Source organism: Streptopelia decaocto, assembly GCF_964273445.1.
Source record: "Streptopelia decaocto genome assembly, chromosome: 5".
Taxonomy (NCBI): Eukaryota; Metazoa; Chordata; class Aves; order Columbiformes; family Columbidae; genus Streptopelia; species Streptopelia decaocto.
Window position 1 is genome coordinate 59,372,230 of NC_138659.1, and position 21,477 is coordinate 59,393,706.

Genomic DNA, 21,477 nt, shown 5'->3' on the forward strand with positions numbered 1-21,477 from the left:
ATGACACAGGCAGAGTTCGCAAAGCAGGCGGCTGAGCTGGGATTAATACCTGCACTCCCATGGTGGGGAATATGAAGCTGTGAGTGACAGAAGGTTTCCAGAAGCCTGGGTTTATTTCTTGTCTTATGACTGGTTGCTTTTCCCAATTGCCTTTGAGTGCCATATTATTTTACGACATGGTACATCTGCCTCATATTTCAAAGACATCTCCCTGCAATGTCAAAGTCTTGCCAAATGGGCTGTTAGGTGCATGAGCCTGCTGTAGACCACGGAGGAAATACTGCAAGATTCCAGGTGTTGGAAAGCCAGCTATCCTCCCCGTGCAACCTCTTGTGATGGTGGGAAAAGGAGCCTCCATCTGCATTCCTGAGCAGGAATGGAGCCCCCCACAGCATGGTGGGAATAAGAGAGTATATATCCTTTTGCAGTTGTACATTTACATAGAGTTTTCTTGTAAGGGCCACTGGCTTCAAGATGTCTTTTGGTAGCTTGGCAACTCTGAGGTTCCTTAGTCATGGAAATAAACAATGAGCGCTGGTACTCACTAAAAGTACAATTACCTGGTGAAGTAAGGGATTAAGAGAAGAAAAATGCACTTGTGAAGGAGTAAAGCAAAGAACAAAAGGAAAAGAAAGAACATGGGGCTGTGCACAGGAAGAGAAGGAGTACACCAGTAAGGTTCTGACCTTACTGATTTTTCCCTTTTTGCTTAGTAGCTGAGCACAGAAATGTTCTCCAGATGCAAGGAATGACTAGGTTGCTCCTTGTTTTCTCAGCATTTCTCTCTCCTGGGAAGGAAGATAATTAGAAACAAGATAGGTTCTTAGGTTATCACTATGAGTCCCCAAATTTTATGTTATTTTCTGTAGTAATAAGTATCAAGTTTGGTTGATTTATACTCGGTTTGCAGTCCCCATACTCTAAATAAACACAGTTCATGTAGGGCCATAGGCTTGCACAAATCTCAGAAAACTCATCAAGAGAAGGAAATCTGTGTCCCTAGAGCTTGCAGTTATTAATAAATACTGGACTCTGCAAGTTTCCAGCATGTGTGTGCTGAGTTTGCTCTGCTTTCTCTTCTTCTGTTCAGGTGTGTGAATACTGGCGACTCATAACCTTGGACAGTCACACCTTTAGGCAGTGACAGATAGGACTGAAAAAGAAAAATAAGAAGGAAATAATGATTTGACAGTCTGACAGCAACACATCCCCTTTGGGTTTGTGTGAGGCTGAGGTGATCTGTGCATGCTGGTGCTTAGAAATGTCTTTGTGTTTGGATGTGCATGTAGCCATATTAAATGTGCATGATACGTATTATACCTGTTTAAGGAAATAGATGATTTTAAGAAGACAACATTTGGGAGTATTTAAAAAATAAGGTGGTAGTGAAGTACTTCTGATCTAGATGCAGCGATTACAGCTGTATCTGGCTGCTCACCAGCTCCTTGTAAGTGCCGTTGTAAAGTGTTGCTGCAGTTTCATTGAGCCTGCTTGGAGCAGGATGCTCTTCCATGCCCTCTGAGCAGGAATACAGAGAGCTTTGAAGCCTCTGGTTTGAAGAAGATATTTCAAGTTAATTTTCTGTATAAGGCATCAGCTGCTGGAAATATAAATTTTGCAGACAAACCCCACTAGATAAGAAGAGAAAACAGAAGATGGCTGAACTGCTCAACTGCCCTTCAGTACTAATTTTCTACTGATGCTCACTTTCTTTCTTAAACAAAGCCAGAAAAAAAAATACAATGGGATTCATGAAGTTAGGCATCCTGTACAAAATTTAGTGTCTCAGAGTCTCCAACTGAGGAGCAGAAAATTTGTATTAGAAATCTTTTCTGCTTTGGCTATGTCTATTTTTCTACCAGAAACTTTAAGTCTCTAAATCCAGCATTAGCACCATAACTGCACTGATGCAGAGCACAGCAAAACCTCTCTGGAAAGCTACCTGGGCAGGCAGCCTGCGTTGAGCTGCCGCAATCACAGCCTGCTTGCTGGTGGTACCCCAACCAGCTGGCCTGAACTTTGCTCTGGTGCCTCAGTGAGAGCTGCAGTGTGACTCACAAGTCCATCTATTCTCACCCAAAGGGGTGTCTCCCAAGCTGACTTTTCTGAAATAAACACTGCCAACTGCCTTATACAGGAAATGTTATAACCTTGAATTTTTAATAAGCAGCATTGATTTCTTGATTCTTCAGGCTGAAGCTGGGTGCTCTCCTTGGTAATGGGCCATTGAACCATTTTGTATTTTAGTCTCATCACATAAAGTCATTCTGTCTTTTTGATGTGTGTTCCACGTGTGTCTCTGCAAATATGAATGTGCCTGAACATTCCTACACAGAGTCCCTCCTTTGTAGTCATTAAAGGCAGGTTGTAAATGTTCTGCAGGAGTCTGGCTGTGTTAAGAGCTGCTCCAGCATGAACAGCTTGGTCTAAGAAGTGACAACTGGAACTTTAGTGGAAGGAAAGAACTCATTCCTGGGTATCTTCTGGTGAAAGAAACTGCTCAAAGTCACCTCATTTCACGTTTCACTAGAATTGTTCTTTCATAATCCTTGGGCATAATCAGTTATTTGGATAAATTATGTTCCACATCTCTTCCAACTTACCTACCACCGCAAAAGACAAATCCCACTTTTGTTTTACTTTGTGTTGAATGGGATTTTTTTTCTTTGACTGGGTATTTTGTGATTTATAAAAATATAGAGCTCTGGATCAGGCCAGTATTTCTTAAAGACTCCTCTTTCTAAATTTTCACAATGCCACTTCAGATACTGTAAACTGCAATCCTTTCTTCCATGGGTATTTGCAAACATTAATAAACTAAGTCTCACAGTCAATCCCATATGCTTGAGACATCTCATCCCTTATGTGGCTAGGCATCTGAGCTACGGATGGATTTAAATAAAACAGTTGAATGTGTAACCCTGGTTTGCTGTCACTGCCATGTGTCTTGTCGGCTGAAGGACTCCATCTCTCTTAACCTCTTTTCAGATGGAAAATGATATTTTGTCCAGCAGCCAAAGGGAAATGCAAGCATCCTGGTGGAAAACAAGCTGTTTCAAAACTCTGGCTGCAAGCTACCCACACGTCACAGCTGTCAGCCAGGCTGCACATGCATAGTTACAGGGAATAAAATAGAGAGGACCTTCTGTTCCTATTCAGAAAGGTCTCTACCCATTCACCTACACCAAAGGATCGTCATCAGCTGCCAGTATTAATTTGTTCTCCTGTGTGGGTTTCCAGCCAAAGGAGGGTGAAATAAGTCTAATTCTATCCAGCAGGCGCACTTGCAATGCAAATGCTAGCCCAAATATTACAAAGCATTAATGCGACCCACTTCTAAATTACTTGGGGTAATTTCTGATTTTATTTATTCCTCCTTTAATTAACTTCTGGAAAGAGAAGCTGAAATATCAGTATGGGGAAAATCAAACATGAGAAACAAAGCTCATTTTTATTTTGAGACTCTGCTTCCCTCGTAATAGCGGTTTATTTAAAGAGCAGCCTGGAATAAACCAGTTTAAGCAAAGCAAAGAGCTCTATTGCGGCCAAACTGTGTGTGGGTGTGCTCTTGTCAGGGCTCCCAGAAGAGGAGGACAGGACAGGCTGTTAGTCAGACCTCAGATATTGCAGGAGATGTTGGGTATTCAGTAGCTGGCATTATTCCTTGGCACATCAGTACAGAATCACTGCTCTGGTGTACTAAGAGAGGGTGCATCCCACTGGGAAAATCCTCAGATAACCTGAGTTCCTGCTTTTTTGTTGTCATAGAAGGAAATTTCAAGGATATGTGACTGGAAGAGGTCGTCAGGAATGAGTGAAACTGGTCATGCCTCTTACGCAGTGTTTGTGGAAGGTTCCAGGCTGGAATCTGGTGCTGTTGCTTTGTGCCACCTGCACAGGATTTTGTTGTATGGGGTGGTCCCACCTCATGTTGTTTAGACAAGCCTTCAGGCTCAGTTCCCAAAGAGGAACAGTCAACATGGACCATAGCTTATTGCAGTGTTTGCAAAGACTTACCCACATGCTCAGTTTTCTGACAGGGAACAGTCTCTTGACACCATGGGCTTCTTGGAGTTCAGAAAGTCAGGCCTAAGTATAAATCTTTGCATTGTCTCCGATTACTTTTATAATAGATTTAAATATATTTTTCTCAGTATATTGCTCTCTAAAATGCCTATGGCAACAGCATAGCTAAGGACATGTTAAATAAAGGTAATTTAGGCTTTAAAGGCAGATGGTTTTGTTCCTTAGAAAAAGAATCAAATAAATTATTGGTTAGCTCTTGAAACAGTGGGTGAGACTAACAAAGAGGATAAGGTGCAATTCTGTTTCTACTGGTGGATTTGAATGTGTGAGCATCATCTTTCTTTGTTACATATCTGGATTTGATTTTTAATTATTTGGCTTGGAGATAATAAATGATTGCATGTGATTTATAGAAAACTGCAGATTCCCAAGTTCATTTCTGCACTGTGAAATCCATATCTCTACTGGTTTGCAGTGAGCACCAGAACAGATGATTAATTATATTCAAGAATTAATTAAATTTCACATAGTGATAAATTAGAACTGAACATAGTATTTGACTTAAAATATAAAAAATGTGTAGTTAGATATTTGTTTCCTAGATCTATAAGAATTGCTGTAGACAATAACAAGAGCATGAAAACTTGGAGATATTGATTGGTACATTCAGGGTGTATTTCAGATATTTACCCTTTGCTTCCTCTCTCCAAGGAGATCCTCCCCTGGTCGATTCTTTCCATTGATTTTGAGTCTGCCTGCTCAGAAGCTGAAAATGGTGATGCTGGTGGGGAAAGCACAAGAATAGAAATCGGTTGCAAATACATTTTATGATACTCTGCTTCCATGTTTTAAAGGGGGAAACTTATTAATGGCAGCAGGTTTCTCATTTTCCCTTTTAAACATAGCAGTCAAACCGATGGCAATTTGCAAGCTCCTGGGCATTTTTGTTTTCTCTGAAGTGACTCCTTTTTTGTTTTCTCTCCCTGCAGACAGTGAAATCATTCCTCCCGACTGCCTGCGGCCCCGCTCTTTCACCGCCATCCGCCGGCCCTCCTTGCGGCGGGAGACGGAGGACACGCGCCTCTCGGTCAGCCTGTGCGACCTCAATCTGCAGGAGGAGACCTTCCACGTGACGGCCACCACATGCCCCATCCCACAGAACTCCCTTAACTCCCAGCACTCCCACCTCCTCCCCTCCCAGCTGGAGAGCGACCTCCGCTTCCATCATCTCCGGGGACCCCACGTCAAAATCCTTGATGACCAAACCGTGGCCCGTCTGGAGCACGCTCGGGAGGAGAGGACTTTGGTTTTCACCAACAGACCCCTTCGGATCAACGAAACCATTTTCGTCAAAATCAACAAGTCTAACGCTGTGCGCACAGGGACGCTGTCCTACGGGGTGACGTCCTGCGACCCCAGCACCTTGCGCCCTGGTGACCTCCCATATAACCCCGAGTCCTTGGTTGACCGAAAGGAGTTCTGGGCCATCTGCCGAGTCGTAGTTCCCCTCCAGAGCGGTGACATCCTGGGATTTATGGTGAATTCAGATGGCGAGCTGCATTTGAGTCACAACGGTGCTGGCACTGGCATGCAGGTCTGCGTGGACTGTTCCCAGCCCCTCTGGATGTTCTTCGTTTTACATGGTGCAGTCACACAAGTTCGACTGTTGGGTATGTCAGAACCCCCCTTTTACCAAACCACATGCACAAGACAGTAAGAGGGAGATACCTTGCAGGTAAAGGGTCGAGGGAATGAATGACTCCCTCCTTGCCCTAGGATCAGGTGCAGATTTTGTTTTTATAGAAGGAGGAAAACAAAATACAAAGTTATGTACATAGCACATGGAGTTACAGGGCTTACCTCTTTGCACTTCTCTAGCATCCTTCATGTGATGGCCTCAAAGCCCTTTTCAGATAATGAGTTAAGCCTCAGAGACGTCCATTAAAAGTACAGATGAGTCACCACTGACCTAGGAGAAGTAAGGAAGGGGGAGAAGAGGTGCTTTGGGCTGAGCTAATGTAGGACATAGCCAGGAGGAAAAATGAGTTCTGGCTCTCTTTTCTGTGTATTGGCTATTTGGCATGACCAGTTCCCAAAAAAGAGCTGTCCCCTTGCTATCCCCAGGCTTGTATGTGAGAGTCAGGCTAGCAAGAAGAGAGGAAGCTCTCATGATCCCGACAATGCACAGAGCATGGCACTGACAAGCACACCAGGAGAAGGGCTTCCTTGTCCTCCAGCCCTGTTTAAAGCAGTGTAGCTCATACAGGTTGATGGACCTCTGAAGAGCTGGCCTCTTTCTCTTGATATTTTTGCTCTGTTTTTAAGCTGTTAACAGAAGTACTTGATTTCAATCCTGCAAGTTATCTTTTAAAGGTGTGGAGGGAAAAGCCTTGAAATAGAATTTGCTCAAGGCCAAATTTACTTTTTTTTGTCCGTGTGTATTGGACACAAGTGTAGGATGCATTTGGCCATGAATTTGGACTATATCAAAGTAAATTATGGATTCTGAGAACATGATATAATTCCTGGTACTCCTCTAACTAGAGATTATTTTAGAATGTTCTTTTCTTGTTTATACTGTTCCATTCATCTAACTCTAAATATACTTATTTTTTGCTTCAGATCCTCACTATTAAAACAGGAAGATTGCCCAATATGAAAAACAAAACAAAAAAAACAGAAGCCCCAAACAAACCCAAAAGCCAACTGACACCTCTTTAGGATTTATAGACAGTGTTTGAAGATAAATTGAGGTGAACATGCACATCTGCCTGAAGAATCCAGTTCCTTAATCACAGTATGAAGTGCTCTATACAATTTGCACAAAGTTGACCATAGACCTAGGCTGGGAGTGTTTTGTGGCTGTTAAAGGCTCGCAGATGACAAATGTAACACTGTAATTTATTTCCAGAAGCCCAAAACTCAATCCCTGATAATTCAGCCTGATTACACTTGTTGTGGGTATTGTACATAATCCATGGTTAGCTCTGCTTCCTCCAACATGTCATTGTGATAATGGTAGGTGAAGTCAAGCACATCCCACAAAAGTAGGTGATTAAATGCTCCTGCATATGTTAGAAGGAAAACATCCTCAGGTCATGGAGCTGCTGGTAAAACTAAGTCTTTGACCAGTGCTTCCTTTCACATGAGATCACTAGTTCTGGCAGTTTTGCACAGAGTGAATAGCCTGCTTGCAATGGGTCCTGAAACAGGGCAGCGAGGATGTATCCACATCCTCATACAGAACTCAACAGAGCACGCACTTAAACACTGGCCTTCTGCATCCTGGGCAAACCTGCTGCTGCACATACCCTGTGTATGTCCTTCCTACCTGCTCACAGGTTCAGCCCAAACCAGCACACTCCCAGGGCATGTTTTAGATAAATCTGTGTTTGGATCCATGAAACAAAATCTCCTGAGTTGGAAAACTCCTTATTACCTGAATTTGTGACCATGTAACAGACTTTTCTGGCTTCAGTCACTGGAGGAGAAGCTGAAAATGGGCTATTGTTCTTAAGTGAGATGTAAGTGAAAAAGATCCAGCCTTGCTGACCTTGCCTCTCTCAAGGAAAGGGTAGGACCCTGCTTGAGTGTACAGCTTTGTCCACGTCAGCTTGGACAGCAAGCTGACACCTCCCAGTTAAAAGCTCTGAGCTTGCCTATAATTTTTAACAGGCATTAAAATATGAATAGAACTTTTCCGACCTATGTTTCCAGTATAACAGCACTGGGAGCTGTACAGTCCCAGTATCAGCACAGTGCAACTGCCCAGAGAAGAGCGCTGACACTGTCCCAACACTGCACATCCCTGCAGCTGCTGGAATTAGATGGATCAGCAATATCCCAGCAGAAGGCAAAGAAAATAATGAACTCCCATCTCTAGCTTTTGCAATGTTATTAGGGAGGTGATGTGCACTGTTTGCACTGCAGTGGAACAGATTATGGTGCTTGCCATAATATCTGTCATTATAATATTAGAAAATGTAAGAAGAATATAAAGTGTTCATCTTTTTAATGACAAGCTCCTTCTTCAGCATGCAAACAAGAGTAATTTTGTGTGATCTGTCTTTCATAGTTTGAGCTTTATATCACAGGAGAAGACATGTTTATAGTCATCTTTTTCTAGTTTTAATGGAAAAAGTGAAGTTACATATCCTTGAAAGATATGAGACACAAATACGGCAAAAGGCATAATTGTACCAAACCTATTTTAAATATCAGATGTTGTTCTATTTCTAGGGGCATATCATTATTTGATTAATCAAAGCAGTGTTATGCAATGTTAAAGGAACATCAGAATTACAGCTGACTATAAAATGAAGTTACTGAGTTTGCTTCTTCTCCAGCTTTTCGGTTTAATTTGGAGAATGGAGAAGGTAAAGAGTAGCAATGCCACTCTTGCACCTAGAGAAGGTTAATTTTTGACTCAGAGAATGAGATGGCTCAGGGTATTGATCACTGGATTTTACATTTCATGCATTGAGATTAGTTATTTGGTCTTGGCCTAGAGTAGGACCTGGCTTATGGCTTTATCATAGAAGCTGACGTTTGCTTACCACAGTTGTTGCACAGTATTGGAGATACAACATTTATTTACTAATATAAATATCAGGGGAGACTGGGGGAGACGAGATTGGAAATATTATTTTTCTTTTGTCACCCCAGCAAAGTGAAAATAAATGGAACCCAAGTACCACTATAGTGCAGCGAGATGCAGCATTCACCTGTGGTGGGAGCAGGAAGGATGTCAATTTGTTGCAAAGAAAAGGTTAAAAGGCAACTTGACCACATGGAGGGAAGATAAATGAAAGAGGGGGCCACTTTAATGTAGCAGATAATAGCATAAAAAAATATCAAGCTGCTGGAAAATGAAGGGACACAAATTTAAATTAAACATAAGCGAGAATAATTAACTACAGGAACCAGCTATTAAGGGAGGCAATAGATCTTTTTGTCAGGACTAGAAGCATTCCTAAATATTTTATATGTAAAGTGCTGGTCTTAATTCAGAAATTCTATGGGTAATGCACACAGGACAACCAAACAGAAACCCAGGTCATTAGGCAGCTAGAAATGAAACAGTCTTTGCATATCCTTTAGGAATTCCATTAGTTCAGGCTTGGGTTGGGTTTTTTTTCAGGCATCATTCTTGTACAGTCGACAAAACCAGCCTATTAAAATTGATTTACTGCTTTCAGCTTTTGCTGGTAAGCATTTCAGCTCACACACAGTTTTATCGACAGCTCTGAAAGGTTGAAATGAGCCAGTCTGGATACATTGGTCTGGTTTTGGCCTGGTTTTGGTGGTGTACTTCATTTATGAAGTTAAATTGATTGACCCCATAAGGTTTTAAAATGTATGACTCATGTCTGGAAGAGCTATCATAGCAGTAAGTTTATATGTGTAGTATTTGGGGATCCAAATGATTGGGGATATTCTTTCATTTTCTTTTGTCTCTGAGTGAATCACCAGCACATAAAACATCTTCCTTTGTCTCTTTTTTTTGGTGTGGTTTCCCTTGTGGGTTTCATCCTTTCCAGTAATATTGAAGTTTTCTTTTGAGCAATGAAATAACATGTTCCATCAACAGTCATCCCAAGGAGTTGCCAGCTTATCTGTGTCCTTTCTATCCATGCCCTCAATAACTCCAGCCCCACCAGAACAGCTGCACAATATCGGAGTTCTCTGGATGTCTTGTAATGCTGGCCAAGAGACCGCATTAGACCTGAAAAAATACAACCCAAGAGACAGCATTTGGTGTGAGTTAAGTCTGTGTTCACATCCATGCTGCATAGATGCAGAGTCTGGTGGGCTAAGCTCTCCTGCCTCCTCTACCATGGTCATATGAGTTGGGTTTCCTGCTTAGCTGCCCATTGCAAAATATTTGGGAATCAGTTGTTGCTGACATTTCCATCCTTATTTCAGACTTTCTTGAAATTGGTCAATGGGCTCAAAACTGGTGGGGCGAGGAAGGAAGAGCTGACCAGGGACTTAGAGTCGGAACAACTGTGAACCCTTCGTTCCTTGGGATTTCTGACAACAGCAGTTGGCAAAGGACCAAAATGGGAGTTGGTTCAGCAGATTACTGTGAGACAAAGGGTGATGGCAAAGGACTCTTTAAGTCAACAGTGAAATTTGATCTGACGTGGCCTCAGGGCCTGTATGTAAAGGCAAACTGTGGTCAATCCCATTACAGGCAGGCTCACTCAAAGCTGTGCCCATTAGGACTCTTACTGGTGGTCAGGCTTAGAAGCCTTGGTAGTGTCTTTATCTTGAGGAACGAAACAGAAAGATTTGCAGTTTCATGGGTGATCAGAGTGCTTAGGTGCTTAGGTGACACAGAGGAATGGTTTACCAGGGGAAATCACTTTGTCTTGTTCTGTGAGGTTCATCACACTTCCCCATTTGGTTTTCATTGAACTTCAGCTTCATGTCAGGTGAGTGACCAGCTCTCCACAGACCACTTGGGATTTACAGGCCATGTCTGAGCCTTGAAGACTGCCCCCTCCTTTCTAACCTGGATTATTCTTCTGCCTCCCAGAATTTCTCACTTATCTTGCTGATACCATTCCTGCAAACACTGTCTGCAGATTATCTCCAAGGGAGTATGTGTCTTCTTTTGTCTGGTCTCTGTTGCGGCACTTGTCTGGCCTGATCCTCCTAAGAATATGTGGGTCTTCTGGGGAGCTGATCCCATTTTACCCCCTTTCTTCACAGGTTTTTGTCTATTCCTGTATAAACAATTTTCTTAGCCTATGGCTGCTCCTTGACTATCACAAGACTCCAGCATCCCACGGCAGAGTATCTGTCACTTCCAAAAATCTTCTCCACTCAAGGTGGAGTTATATACTTCTTTACACATGTAATTATTGCAGCAAGCATACAAAATATTTAAATGGTAATTGGTATGTATGGTTGTTATACACACCACCGATGGTACAGACAATAGGTACAGTTTGTAGAAAATTATCTATCTCATACAGGCAAGAAGAATCCAGGATCTTGGTTCTCCAGCTCTAAAATGATAAGCTGCTCCTGTTTGAGATAAGATAGTTCTTTGCAGTAATAAATCACACACCTCATCTCTGATCTCAGAGGTGGCCAGTCCATTATCCATTTGGGAACCTGATCCTTCTTCACCTTGGTTCATTCCAGTGATGTGGAAATTGCTGAGTTAAAGACAGCAGAAGTCTGATAAACGCATAGCATTGTTGCACAGAAATGCATGTAATGAATCTCTCATTTTAAAAAGTGGTACATTAGCAGTATCCCAGAGTTTTAACATCCATATGGGGGGGGGGGGTGTATTTGTTTGTTTGTTTTGTTGTTTTTGTTTTTTTTGTTTTTGTTTTTTTTGTTTTTTGTGTTTTGTTTTGTTTTTGTTTGGTGTTGTGTACATGTTTTGAAGTTTTTGTTGTTGTTGTGGGGGTTTTTGTTAGTTAGTTTGCTTGGTTTTTATTATTTTGATTTTGGAAACATTTCCCACTTGTATGGAAAATGGACTCATTAAGCTGATCGGGATCTAACAGACCTGTAGCGTGTGGCACTTAACTGCCCGGAGTTCCTATGTGCTGCAGGGTACATGGTGTTTTATGGTGTTAGAGACTCAAGCACTGCACAGGGCTCTCTATTCACATCCTGGTTTATATTCATTGTTTTAAAGGAGAATTAGTACAAAGAGAAGCTATTGTGTTAGAGAAGACAAATTACTTTATAACTTGTTCCTTGGAAAACTGCACAGTTACAGAGAGTTGAAGTCAAATGCTTTTCCCTTGTGGTCAGTGTCAGCAATGTCAGAGTGAATACGTGCTTGTGGCACCTTGTACAATCAATCTAAATATCTCATCACACATGATACATAATTAACCCACACTTGCCACGTGAGTTAATGAGCATTAGCCTGTGTACAGAGGTATCAGCCAGCATCTGGGTAAAGGCTGGGTAAAGCAAGCGGGTCTCCTCGGAGTGACAGCCACAGGACTGCAAATGTCTCGTCCTCAGCCCACTTCCCTCCACAAGAGCGGAAATTGTTATCATCACTAAGATAATAAACTATCCCAGGATGCAGTGAGATATTTGTAGTAAGTGATATATAGATCTCCCTTATCTCATAAGGCCTTTGCCTGACTACAGTGAATATACAGGATATAGGGTCTATATACCAGCCTCTTCAAATTACAACTTGTCTGTCAGGAGAGATAAAATCTGCCTATTCTTTGAACTAACACTGGCATGAGTTAATTGTTCTGGCTGCTGTGAGAGTGACATAGCAGACTAAACTCTTTATTTTTCTTCTTTGTCATATGTCTTTTCATCCAGCACAGTGTCCCACAGAAATTCAGAGCAATGCTGGCCAAGAAAAGGGAAAGCATTTTGTTTCCTGTATGTACCTACCACCCTGTTTATACATGTCCCCCCTGGAGAGGCACAGAGCTTGGAGGTGTGGGGTTAGGCAGTGATCCTCCTTTTGCTCACAGAACTACTTTTGCTATGATCTCCCAAACACTCTGAGCCAAATGGCCTTTTTGAGACAGATGTGGAAAAGGTGCTGTTTATGAACAGAAACATTTTTGGTCAGGGCAAAGAGTTGCAATCTTTTAGAGGGCTTTTTGCTTTGTTTTTCTGAAACAAGACAAAAGCTTCAACTCTCATTTTTCATGTGGTTCAGCTACTTAATCAAGGCTGCTTCTTTTTTACCTCTTCTTGATCTAAGCATCTATCTGGGTGCTTTGTCGGTGTAGTATTTCTCAGGTTGAGAGATGGAGCCCCATTAGAGGATCTTTCACTTCAGCTCAACTAGATGTTCGTTGTTTGGTGTCACTGCCCTCAGGATTTTGCAGGTTGAAGCCCTGAGTAACTGCTGAACTTCACCTGTCAGGCCAGAAGCAGTACCCAGTAAGTTTGCTGTGTGCTGTTTGCTTTCAGACAGCACACTGGGCTTGGGCTGTGCAAGTTGCTGAATCAAAAACTTCTGTGGTGTCTAGAGCTTTCATGTTTCTCCTGCTTAGCTGGAGTGTGCATATGCCTGCAGGAGGTTAATAGCTGTGCTGGTGCCCTCTGTCCTTCTGGACACAGCAGACAGCAATGCTCTGGTGAAGCCATGAAGAACGCTCCTTTTCTGATCCACATGGGAGCCTGAACTGTTGTTCTCCATGTGGTTTGGATCTAACTTTTACTTCTCCGAACAGTGGGTGTCTGACACCCATCTGCAAACACAGGCCCTATCGTTTTGCATGCAAAATCTGCCAGGCTGCTTTTTGACCTATTTCCAGACATTTCTGTAGCATAATGCAAAATCCTTTAGCTTTCATGGGCTTGTAAAGAGTAAAATGTAATATTGTTCTATTCAGAACAGTTTTAAAAATCCTCCAGGAAATCCTTGAATGCAAAAAAATCCCATGGATCATCAACTGTTGTTGGTCACCTGAGAGGCAGAGATGAGCTGCAGCACAGAGGCCAGGCTCTGAAAGCATGCTTGGCCAAAAAGCATTGAGCCTAAGGGGAAGGAAGCTCTGGTTTCTGGTCAATGCAGTATTGTTGCCATCACCATGGGAACACAACAAATGCTGTGTAAATACATATGTTTTACAGCATTCAGAAGTGATGGATATGCTTACATCCTTCCCTAACAGTATTGTTGATCTTTAACTACCATGTGCCCAGGCAGTAACAGGTGCTTTGTTCCTTTGTTTTAGTGTGATGGGTTCAAAAGTCCCTGTTGGGCAAGACCTGAGTGGCCCTGGGGGACAGAACAGCTCTCCTGCAGCCTTGGCTGGAGACAAGAAAATATGATAATGTGCAGAAATGTATATGGCTGCTCTTTGGAGCAGAAAGCATGCTGTGGGGAGAGCTGTCATTTTAGCATTGAAACTATCTTGCTGAAACCGTGTCTGGTATTTGCAGCTCTCTATATCTCGTGGGACATTTGCATTAGTGAAAAACAGTTACCGAAATGCAACATGAAAAGATGTAGCTCTTGTAAAGCTTGTCTTGATAAGACCCATCTTCTAGTGGATGTGCCACTGATGGAATACCTGGGTTTCTAATCAGTGTCAAGGGAGAGGTGACAGTCTAACATCTGTCTGAGAAACATCCAACAACAGGAACTTCATCTTTCGGAGAGAAGATAGTAGAAAGAACCCAGGAGCTTTCAGTACACTGTCTTGCCAAAGTCCAAAGAATACACATTTAGTGGACTGTTCCAGGTACCCCACTACATCTTCAATATGGGCCTTTGCTCTCGTAAATGTGAAAGAGCCATGCAAATCCACCAGTCTGCATTCTCTAAGAGTTAAAAGTATATATCTGCCTTTTTCTAAAATACATGGATGAACAGAGGAAAAAATAGTGGCAACGTTCTATACAAGCTACATATATGAGCAGAAAAAAACAAAAACCCACCAAGTACAACCAACCAACCAAACACCAAAAAAGCTTATATAAGAGATTTTTAAGTAAAAAAATAGTGAGGATCAAAATTGAGGTCCCAGTCCTACCAGTCTTGCATATGGTTATTTATCAGGGATGTTCACATACTAGTGGTCACTATAAAGCCAAAGATCTTTAGTAGACTAGATTAAGCAAAGTTATGACTTTTAGAGGGTTACATTGCTCCAGTATCCAGCCTCAGTAACATCCCAGCCCACTCACACTGCAGGAGCTCAGGTGTTATGGGACAGATGTCCTTAGGCACATGAGCTCATTACCCACAATTGTGCCAGATTTTTGAAAGAACCTTGATCCTGTTTAGATAACAAAATCAATGACCATGATACACTGAGAGTATTAAACATGAGAATGGATATTGAGCAGTTTTTGAGATAGGGGAATTATTTTAGCTGATAGACTTAAAAATCTGGCTGCTAACAAAGGGAAAATCAAGCTGAGAGTTTTGAAAGGCATCTAAATGTATATGACCGTCAGGTGCCCAGTGCACACTGGACTAAAATGTATGAGAAGTGCACAGCTCTCTTGAGCACCCTTATATAAGCCAGTTGAAGGTGGCAACCAGATTTCAGCAGCTGTTCTATTTTTTTCCACTGTGTGCTGCAAGCTCTCAGACCTGTGAATGGATGGAGCAACTTTGAAAACCTCTGATTATTATTGGTAATTACCTGATCTTTATTAGCTGTCCTATTTATGCAGCAAATGTGTTATAAAAAGAGAAGGGGCTGTCAATGTGCTCCACATGATACTCAGCATATGGGCAAGGCAGTATGTTGCATAAGACTTTATCTTCCTTAGAAACTATGGTAGGAGGTTCCCATATTTTGTCTTTCAGGTGCAATATTTGCTTAAGATCCTGGCATAGTCCTTAAGAAGGGCATGAGTAAGGAAAGCCCATTAAAGAGGTGAAGATGATCAAACTATGTGAGTTGGACAATAGTGATTATTTACAGAAAGCATCCTGTAAGCCAGGAAAAACAAAGTTTAAGTTGGATAGGTCCAAAGCGGGAAAAAAAGATAACTCTGGAGTACAGACCGAGTAGTTATGCGTTATTCTTAAAATGCTTGTGAAGTAGTCTTTAAGAGCCTAGAAGGGTAATGAAAATAGCAGAAGGTGAGTGAAACACCTGAGATCGTTTGGCATTGCCAGAAAGCATTCTGAGGCAGAAATAATGATTTTTCCTACCTGTTTGCAGCCAGCAAACGCTGCCTATTGCTCATTTCTTTCTTTTCCACCTTGAAAGCAAAGTCTCCAGACTATGCAATACCACATTTCCACTTCACAAGCAGCAGACATTTTCAGCCTGTGGAGCCTGGTTTCTGCTTCCACAAGCACAGTCCCAGTGCTCTGATGGGAATGTGCTTGCAGGTCTTTTGGGTTAAGAGCTGAAAAAGTGCAATGGGACTCTATAATGTTGAATCTAATTATGCCCCCCTATCACCCCTCTCAGGAATAGACACCAGATTAAGAAATGTGTTACAAACACCTCAAACTGACAGTTTCCCAAACTTCAGTGATTCAAAGTCAGCAGTAATATGGAAGCAACATGCTCTTCGGCATTTCTCTACTTTTCTCTCCCTCTCGGCTGTAGTTTGAATCTGGGAGTCTTAATGTACTGCTTGCTAGCAATGGGTTGGGAATAGCTGCAGAACAGATTTGTGGCAGCTACTCCCTGCTCTAGGCCACAGAGATGCCCTGGGGATTTACTTGCATCATAGCAAATGCCCCTAAGCACCTTCACAAGGAGAATACAAGACAGCATATTGCTCTTCCCACCTGGTTTTGTCTTCTGGTTTGTTTCCGATTCTCTCTCTGGGCCTATGCATTAACAAATAGGTCAACGTCATCACTTTTTTGTGAGAAAGAAATGTAGAAATGATTTTTTTATAAATTAATTAAAGAGCAGAATTAATTGACGAATTTTCAGTATTTTTTAAGGACTACTGTCACTGCATCTGGCCTTCTTACCAATGTAAATCCTCCTGTGATACAGCTCTCCCCAGACAGCTGCCATTAAGAGAGATGAGCAAAACGATGTCTGCTAAAATGCTGGGACAGCCTCAGGAGTTGTCCCCTGAGAGTGGATTGCAATGTTCTGGGAAACCACCCTGTTCACCACAATAGTCACAGAAAGCCAGAAACATCTCTGAGGGCCACAGCTGCTGTATTTTGGTTGCAGTGAGGACATTCTATAAATGGGCAATTATGGATACAGAGAACTACTCTCATAAAAATTATAAATGCTGGATGGGATCCCGAAACTCCGACTTCACCTTCCTGTTCTTAAAGAGCTCTAATGATGGAGATGCCATAGTCTCTCTAGGAAGTCTGATTGCTGCACTATCTACGTAATGTCTAATCTGAACGTCTTAGGAGTCTGAACCCATGATTTCTTGTCTCATCCAGACTTTTCATGAAGAACAGATCGTTTCTTCTCTCCTTTTAGCAGGCTGTGAAAAATGTTGCCATCTTAAAAGCACAGAATCATACAACATCTTGGGTCAGAAGAGACCCCTGGGAATTATCTAATCCAACCTCCCTCTCAAAGCAGGGCTAATGTCCAAGTTAGCACAAGACCATGTCTGGTCTAGTTTTGAGTTTTTCCAGAGACAGATATACCACAGTGCCTCCAGGCTCCTGCTCCAGTCCTTGACCAGCCTCATGTAACTCTGGATTGGCACAACCTTCTCATAATAGGACAGCATTGTTGATTTATGATCTTCTGGTGACCTCCAGCAATCCCCAGGCCTTTTTCTGTAGGACATCTGTATTTCTAATTGAATGGACTAATTTCCTGTCCTGAATTTAGGTAGCTGATTATCTCTGCTTAAGCGCTGCATTTTGCATTTGATTGTATTGGATACCATACCATTTATTTCTGATCTTATTTCCAGTTTGGCAAGACCATTTTGAATTACAAACCTTTAGCATACTAGCAACCTTTCCTGGCATGATGTTGTCCATACATTCCATAGTAATACTCTCCTTCCTTTCATGGATGAACATATAGGTTCATTTATTTGCACCTCTCCCAGAGTGATGACAGAGTGCAGAGAAAGAGTCAATCATTTGCACTAGATTTTGCTAATACTCGGGCTCCGCAAAGATAAAACAGCAAATGGAATTGATTCAAAATCCATTTAAAGGTGATTCCAGTGTGTTCAGCATGTTTGAGATCAAGCATGAGACAAGTTAGCAGCAGAGAAAATTTATCTGGGGGCTTTACAGAGAAGACAAATGTTTCTAAATCATTATTTAAATTGATTTATTTAAAATTATTTAATTTTTTTTAAATTGTGGTTTGAAAGCTAGCTCTTGGTGGGAGCTCATTCCACACAATGAGCTTGTTTGGCCTTGAGCACACATATCTGGTTTTAGTTAAGCCAAGCTGGCCACACTCATTCCACCCTGCACATGATCTCATTCCATGCGCCTTGTCATGGTATCTGCACACCATCCAGCAATATATTAACAGTGTGAGTAACATGTCTTATGCTGATTATTCTGTCACCAAGGGGAAAGTGTGCCTTGTCTGCTAGACAACTCAGATTGTTTTAAACAAAGCTCTGTACTTATGCTGGAGGAAAGTCAAGAGCTGCGCCTTGTGTTAGGAAAAAGAATTGGGAAGGTGTGTGCTGGCCCTTAGGTCTTGTGTAAGAAGGCCATTTTGGGGCTCAGACCAGCTACACCCAGAAAAGATTGTAGTTCCTGCACTGATGAGCTCTCCGTGGAAAGGTGGTTTGCACTGCTGGCAGCGTGCTCTACCAGTTCAGACCCTGTGACACACAAGGCACCTCCAATTTCTCATATTAGTCCAGGAAGAAAAATGTTCTTATATAGCCTTTTTTTTTGCATTTAATGAAATGACCAGGTTGGTGTTAGAAATGCAATGTGCTGTGTGCCAGCTGAATGGAAGAAATGTCTCTGGGCCACAGGGAGGAGAGAGAAGCCTTGCAAAACTTGTTCAGCTGCTCAGTGTTCATATTTTTTCCGTGTGCAGTGAATGAGCTGAAATCTGTGCCCCTGCTGGGCCTGTTTATGGTGTGCGTTACCTACAGGGCAAGTTTTCTGCTACGGTCATCTGTCAGATTGGAGGGGTAGGGCCATTGCTCGTGGCTGTCTTTAGAGACCGCATCACTCCCTTTGCATATTTCCTGAGCTAAACTCCAGTGCCAGCTCCCATCTCTGTGATCAAGGAGGTGCTTCTCTACAGCATCTACAGAGCCCCAAAGCCCTTTATAGAGACCATTTGACTTCATATAATGCCTGTGAGCAAAGTGCTCCTCATTTGAAGAGGTGTGAAACTGAGAAAATGAAGGCTGAAGCAAATTGCTTATGCTCCCATTTGCAATCCTCAGAACAGATCTTAACCCAAACATGACCCCCGCTCAGTCCCTGTGCTATACTTAAACTGCTCAGTCGTGTTCTGCTAAAACAGGCAGGAGAATCTGGCATCGGCTGCTGCTGTGCTTTTGCTTTTTTTGCATAATCCACAACCGGCACTTGGAGTCCCGGCTTCCCAGCTTTGGTCCCCCTTGGCTTGGTAGCCTCCCTGCAGACAGGAGCTGTAGGACCTTTCTGGTGCATGGGGTTTTCCTGGCCTCCTGCTGCAGCTTTTTCTCTGGAGAGTAACCTCCGACTCATCGAGGACACTGCAGATCCAAACCCTCCGTGTCTCTCCGCTCCTTATATGGTAACATGGAGAAGTCTTAGCATGTTAATTCTGATTTGGAGTTACCCTGGTTGTGTTCTCAGCTGGGGAACTAGAAATTTTAAAAACAAAGGCAAACTAGTTCTTACCATCAAAAACCTATAGCTTGGTTCATGCATGTGTATGCTGCTGTCTCACCACTGTCTTACTGAAGACCAGGCTGTATCGCTAAACAATGAAATTCCCTTACAAAATCATTGCAGCAGCTAGAGTTTTAAGCATTTCATTTTTTTTTTTGCCCCTTCTGAAAGGTGCTTTAAGATACCTGCTGTTATAAGAGCAGAAGAAAGTGGCTGAGATGGCAGGAGGGTGCCAAGCAGGCTGTGGGGCAGAGCTGACAGACAGCACACTGACACAGAGGTGATGGTGGGCAGTGAGAACAGAAGGTAGTGGAGCTGGGGACACTTAGAAGGGACTTGAAGGGGCTCTGCACTTTTGAGCCATCACATCCAGACATGCAGGAAGTGGAGAAAATGTTCCTGAACAGGGAGAGATGTCCTTGTTCATCCCATTTGGTGACCTACCCCCACCTCTGACAGAAGCCACCCTACAAAAGGGTGAGCAGAGCTAAATTGTCCTGATTGCCAAACCCTCGTGCTTGTCTCTGAGAAGTCCCTGAGTGACTTTGCATGAATTTGTCTGGGCCTGGAACAATGCAGTTTCATGCTGGGTTAGCAAAGAGTGGTTTGACAAGGTGATACCTTGTCACGCTGGAGTCCAGCCCACCCTACTGCAGGCTGTGTCCTCCCCCTACTGGCTACAAGCCCATCACTGGATATAGTGCTGAGGGTGCACATGGGCATGAAACCATAAGGAAAGTGACTGATTTGAGACACATTTCAGTGCAGAAACAGAGGTATGATGGCTAAAGGAGCTCCAGCAAATTCCAGGGCCTGTGGGAGCTCGATGTCTTTTCAGGGCCAGCTGCTAGCATTTAAAAATGGTATACGAGGGGTTTTTTTTCATTTGTTTGTATTCGGATTTTTTTTCCCTTTATCTCTTGCCTAGATTTCACGCTGAGACATAAATCCTGACAAGCACTGAGAGCTGCTACCCCTGCCACATGTCCCCAGTGCTTCATCAGCCCAAATTTTTAGAAGTAATTGTAGGTTTCTCTTCTCCTGGTGCAGGTTCCACCATACTAGCTGACCGGCTGGGACTGTCTACGCCAAGCTCACCCACATCGACACCCAATTCCCCCACCGTCCTCTGCAGCGGCGTCTCTGACCCCATATTGTCTACATGTGGCTCTGGTCCCCTCTGCAGCTCTATCAGTGGTAAGTGTGGCAGGATCCCTCGCTGCCTTTCCTCTGCCTCCCCTGCCCACTCCTGCACCATCTCCCATCACGGTCTCACACTTGTCTCCCAGAAGGATTCTAAAACCACAGTGGTCAACAGAGTCTCCCGTCAGCTCCCTCGGGGAGGAAGGGAGAGCCTCTGCAAGGGCTATTTTCAGTCTGGTTTAAGTGTAAGCTGCTTAGATGCCTAGACAGCAATATTTCTCCAACCCTTTTCATCATGAAAGGTCCCAAGGGAGGCAGTGGAGTTTTTGTTATGTGCGTGGCCCTGTGACGCACATCTCCTTCTGGAGAACTGTGTGTCAATGACATGGTGCACGCTAGCTCAGACTGGAGCTATGGGTATGCCTACAGCCCCCCCTTCCCTCTCCACACAGCTTTGGTACCATATTCAGAAAGAGGCAGTATTGATGTTTCTATTATGCCAATGAATTCCAGTAACATTTAGATAAATGTACCTGCAGAATAAAAATGTAGGCTGTTCTGCAGCATTTTTAAAATCACACATGTGCATGTTGCTAAGACATCGATGGGCTATTAATAACTTACTAAATGCTTGTCATTGTTGTCCAAACTAAGAGTATTTTTTTGCTGAAGGTACCTCCCAGTCTCAAGTGTGACAACTAGTGACAGCAAACATTCAGATTTCTAATGGATTTGGGGGAAAAAAATAGAAAATTTCTCTTTATCTTGTACCTCATCTGGCTTCATTACAGGTTTGCCACGACCATGATTACTGCAGGCCCTCATAGCACTCAAAGCAGTGACCCACATGCTGTCCATGTGGGTATCACTGCACTGCTGTCCTGAAGGAGCCACACAGGGTGATTTGTAGCCAGGCATTGTGGCCCCTCATCCCTGGACCAGCTCTAGACACAACACTGCTTGTCTTGGGAGCTGCTGCCACCGTGTGCCACCCAGCCTCTTTTAAAAGCAGAGGGCTTGACCCACCACTCCTGATTTTTTCCTCCTTTGTTAATGTTTAGACAGCAGTT

At 42.9% G+C, this 21,477-nt stretch overlaps 1 protein-coding gene across 1 annotated transcript in view; it reads left to right on the forward strand.

The window, feature by feature from the left end:
• The window catches only part of NEURL1 (neuralized E3 ubiquitin protein ligase 1), an 87,244-nt gene that overhangs the window by 62,559 nt on the left and 3,208 nt on the right, over positions 1-21,477 (forward strand). Inside the window, exons 4-5 of the mRNA XM_082053606.1 lie at positions 5,016-5,696; positions 20,315-20,461. Of these exons, the coding sequence (XP_081909732.1) occupies positions 5,016-5,696; positions 20,315-20,461 (828 nt within the window). The remainder of the gene's footprint in view (positions 1-5,015; positions 5,697-20,314; positions 20,462-21,477) is intronic.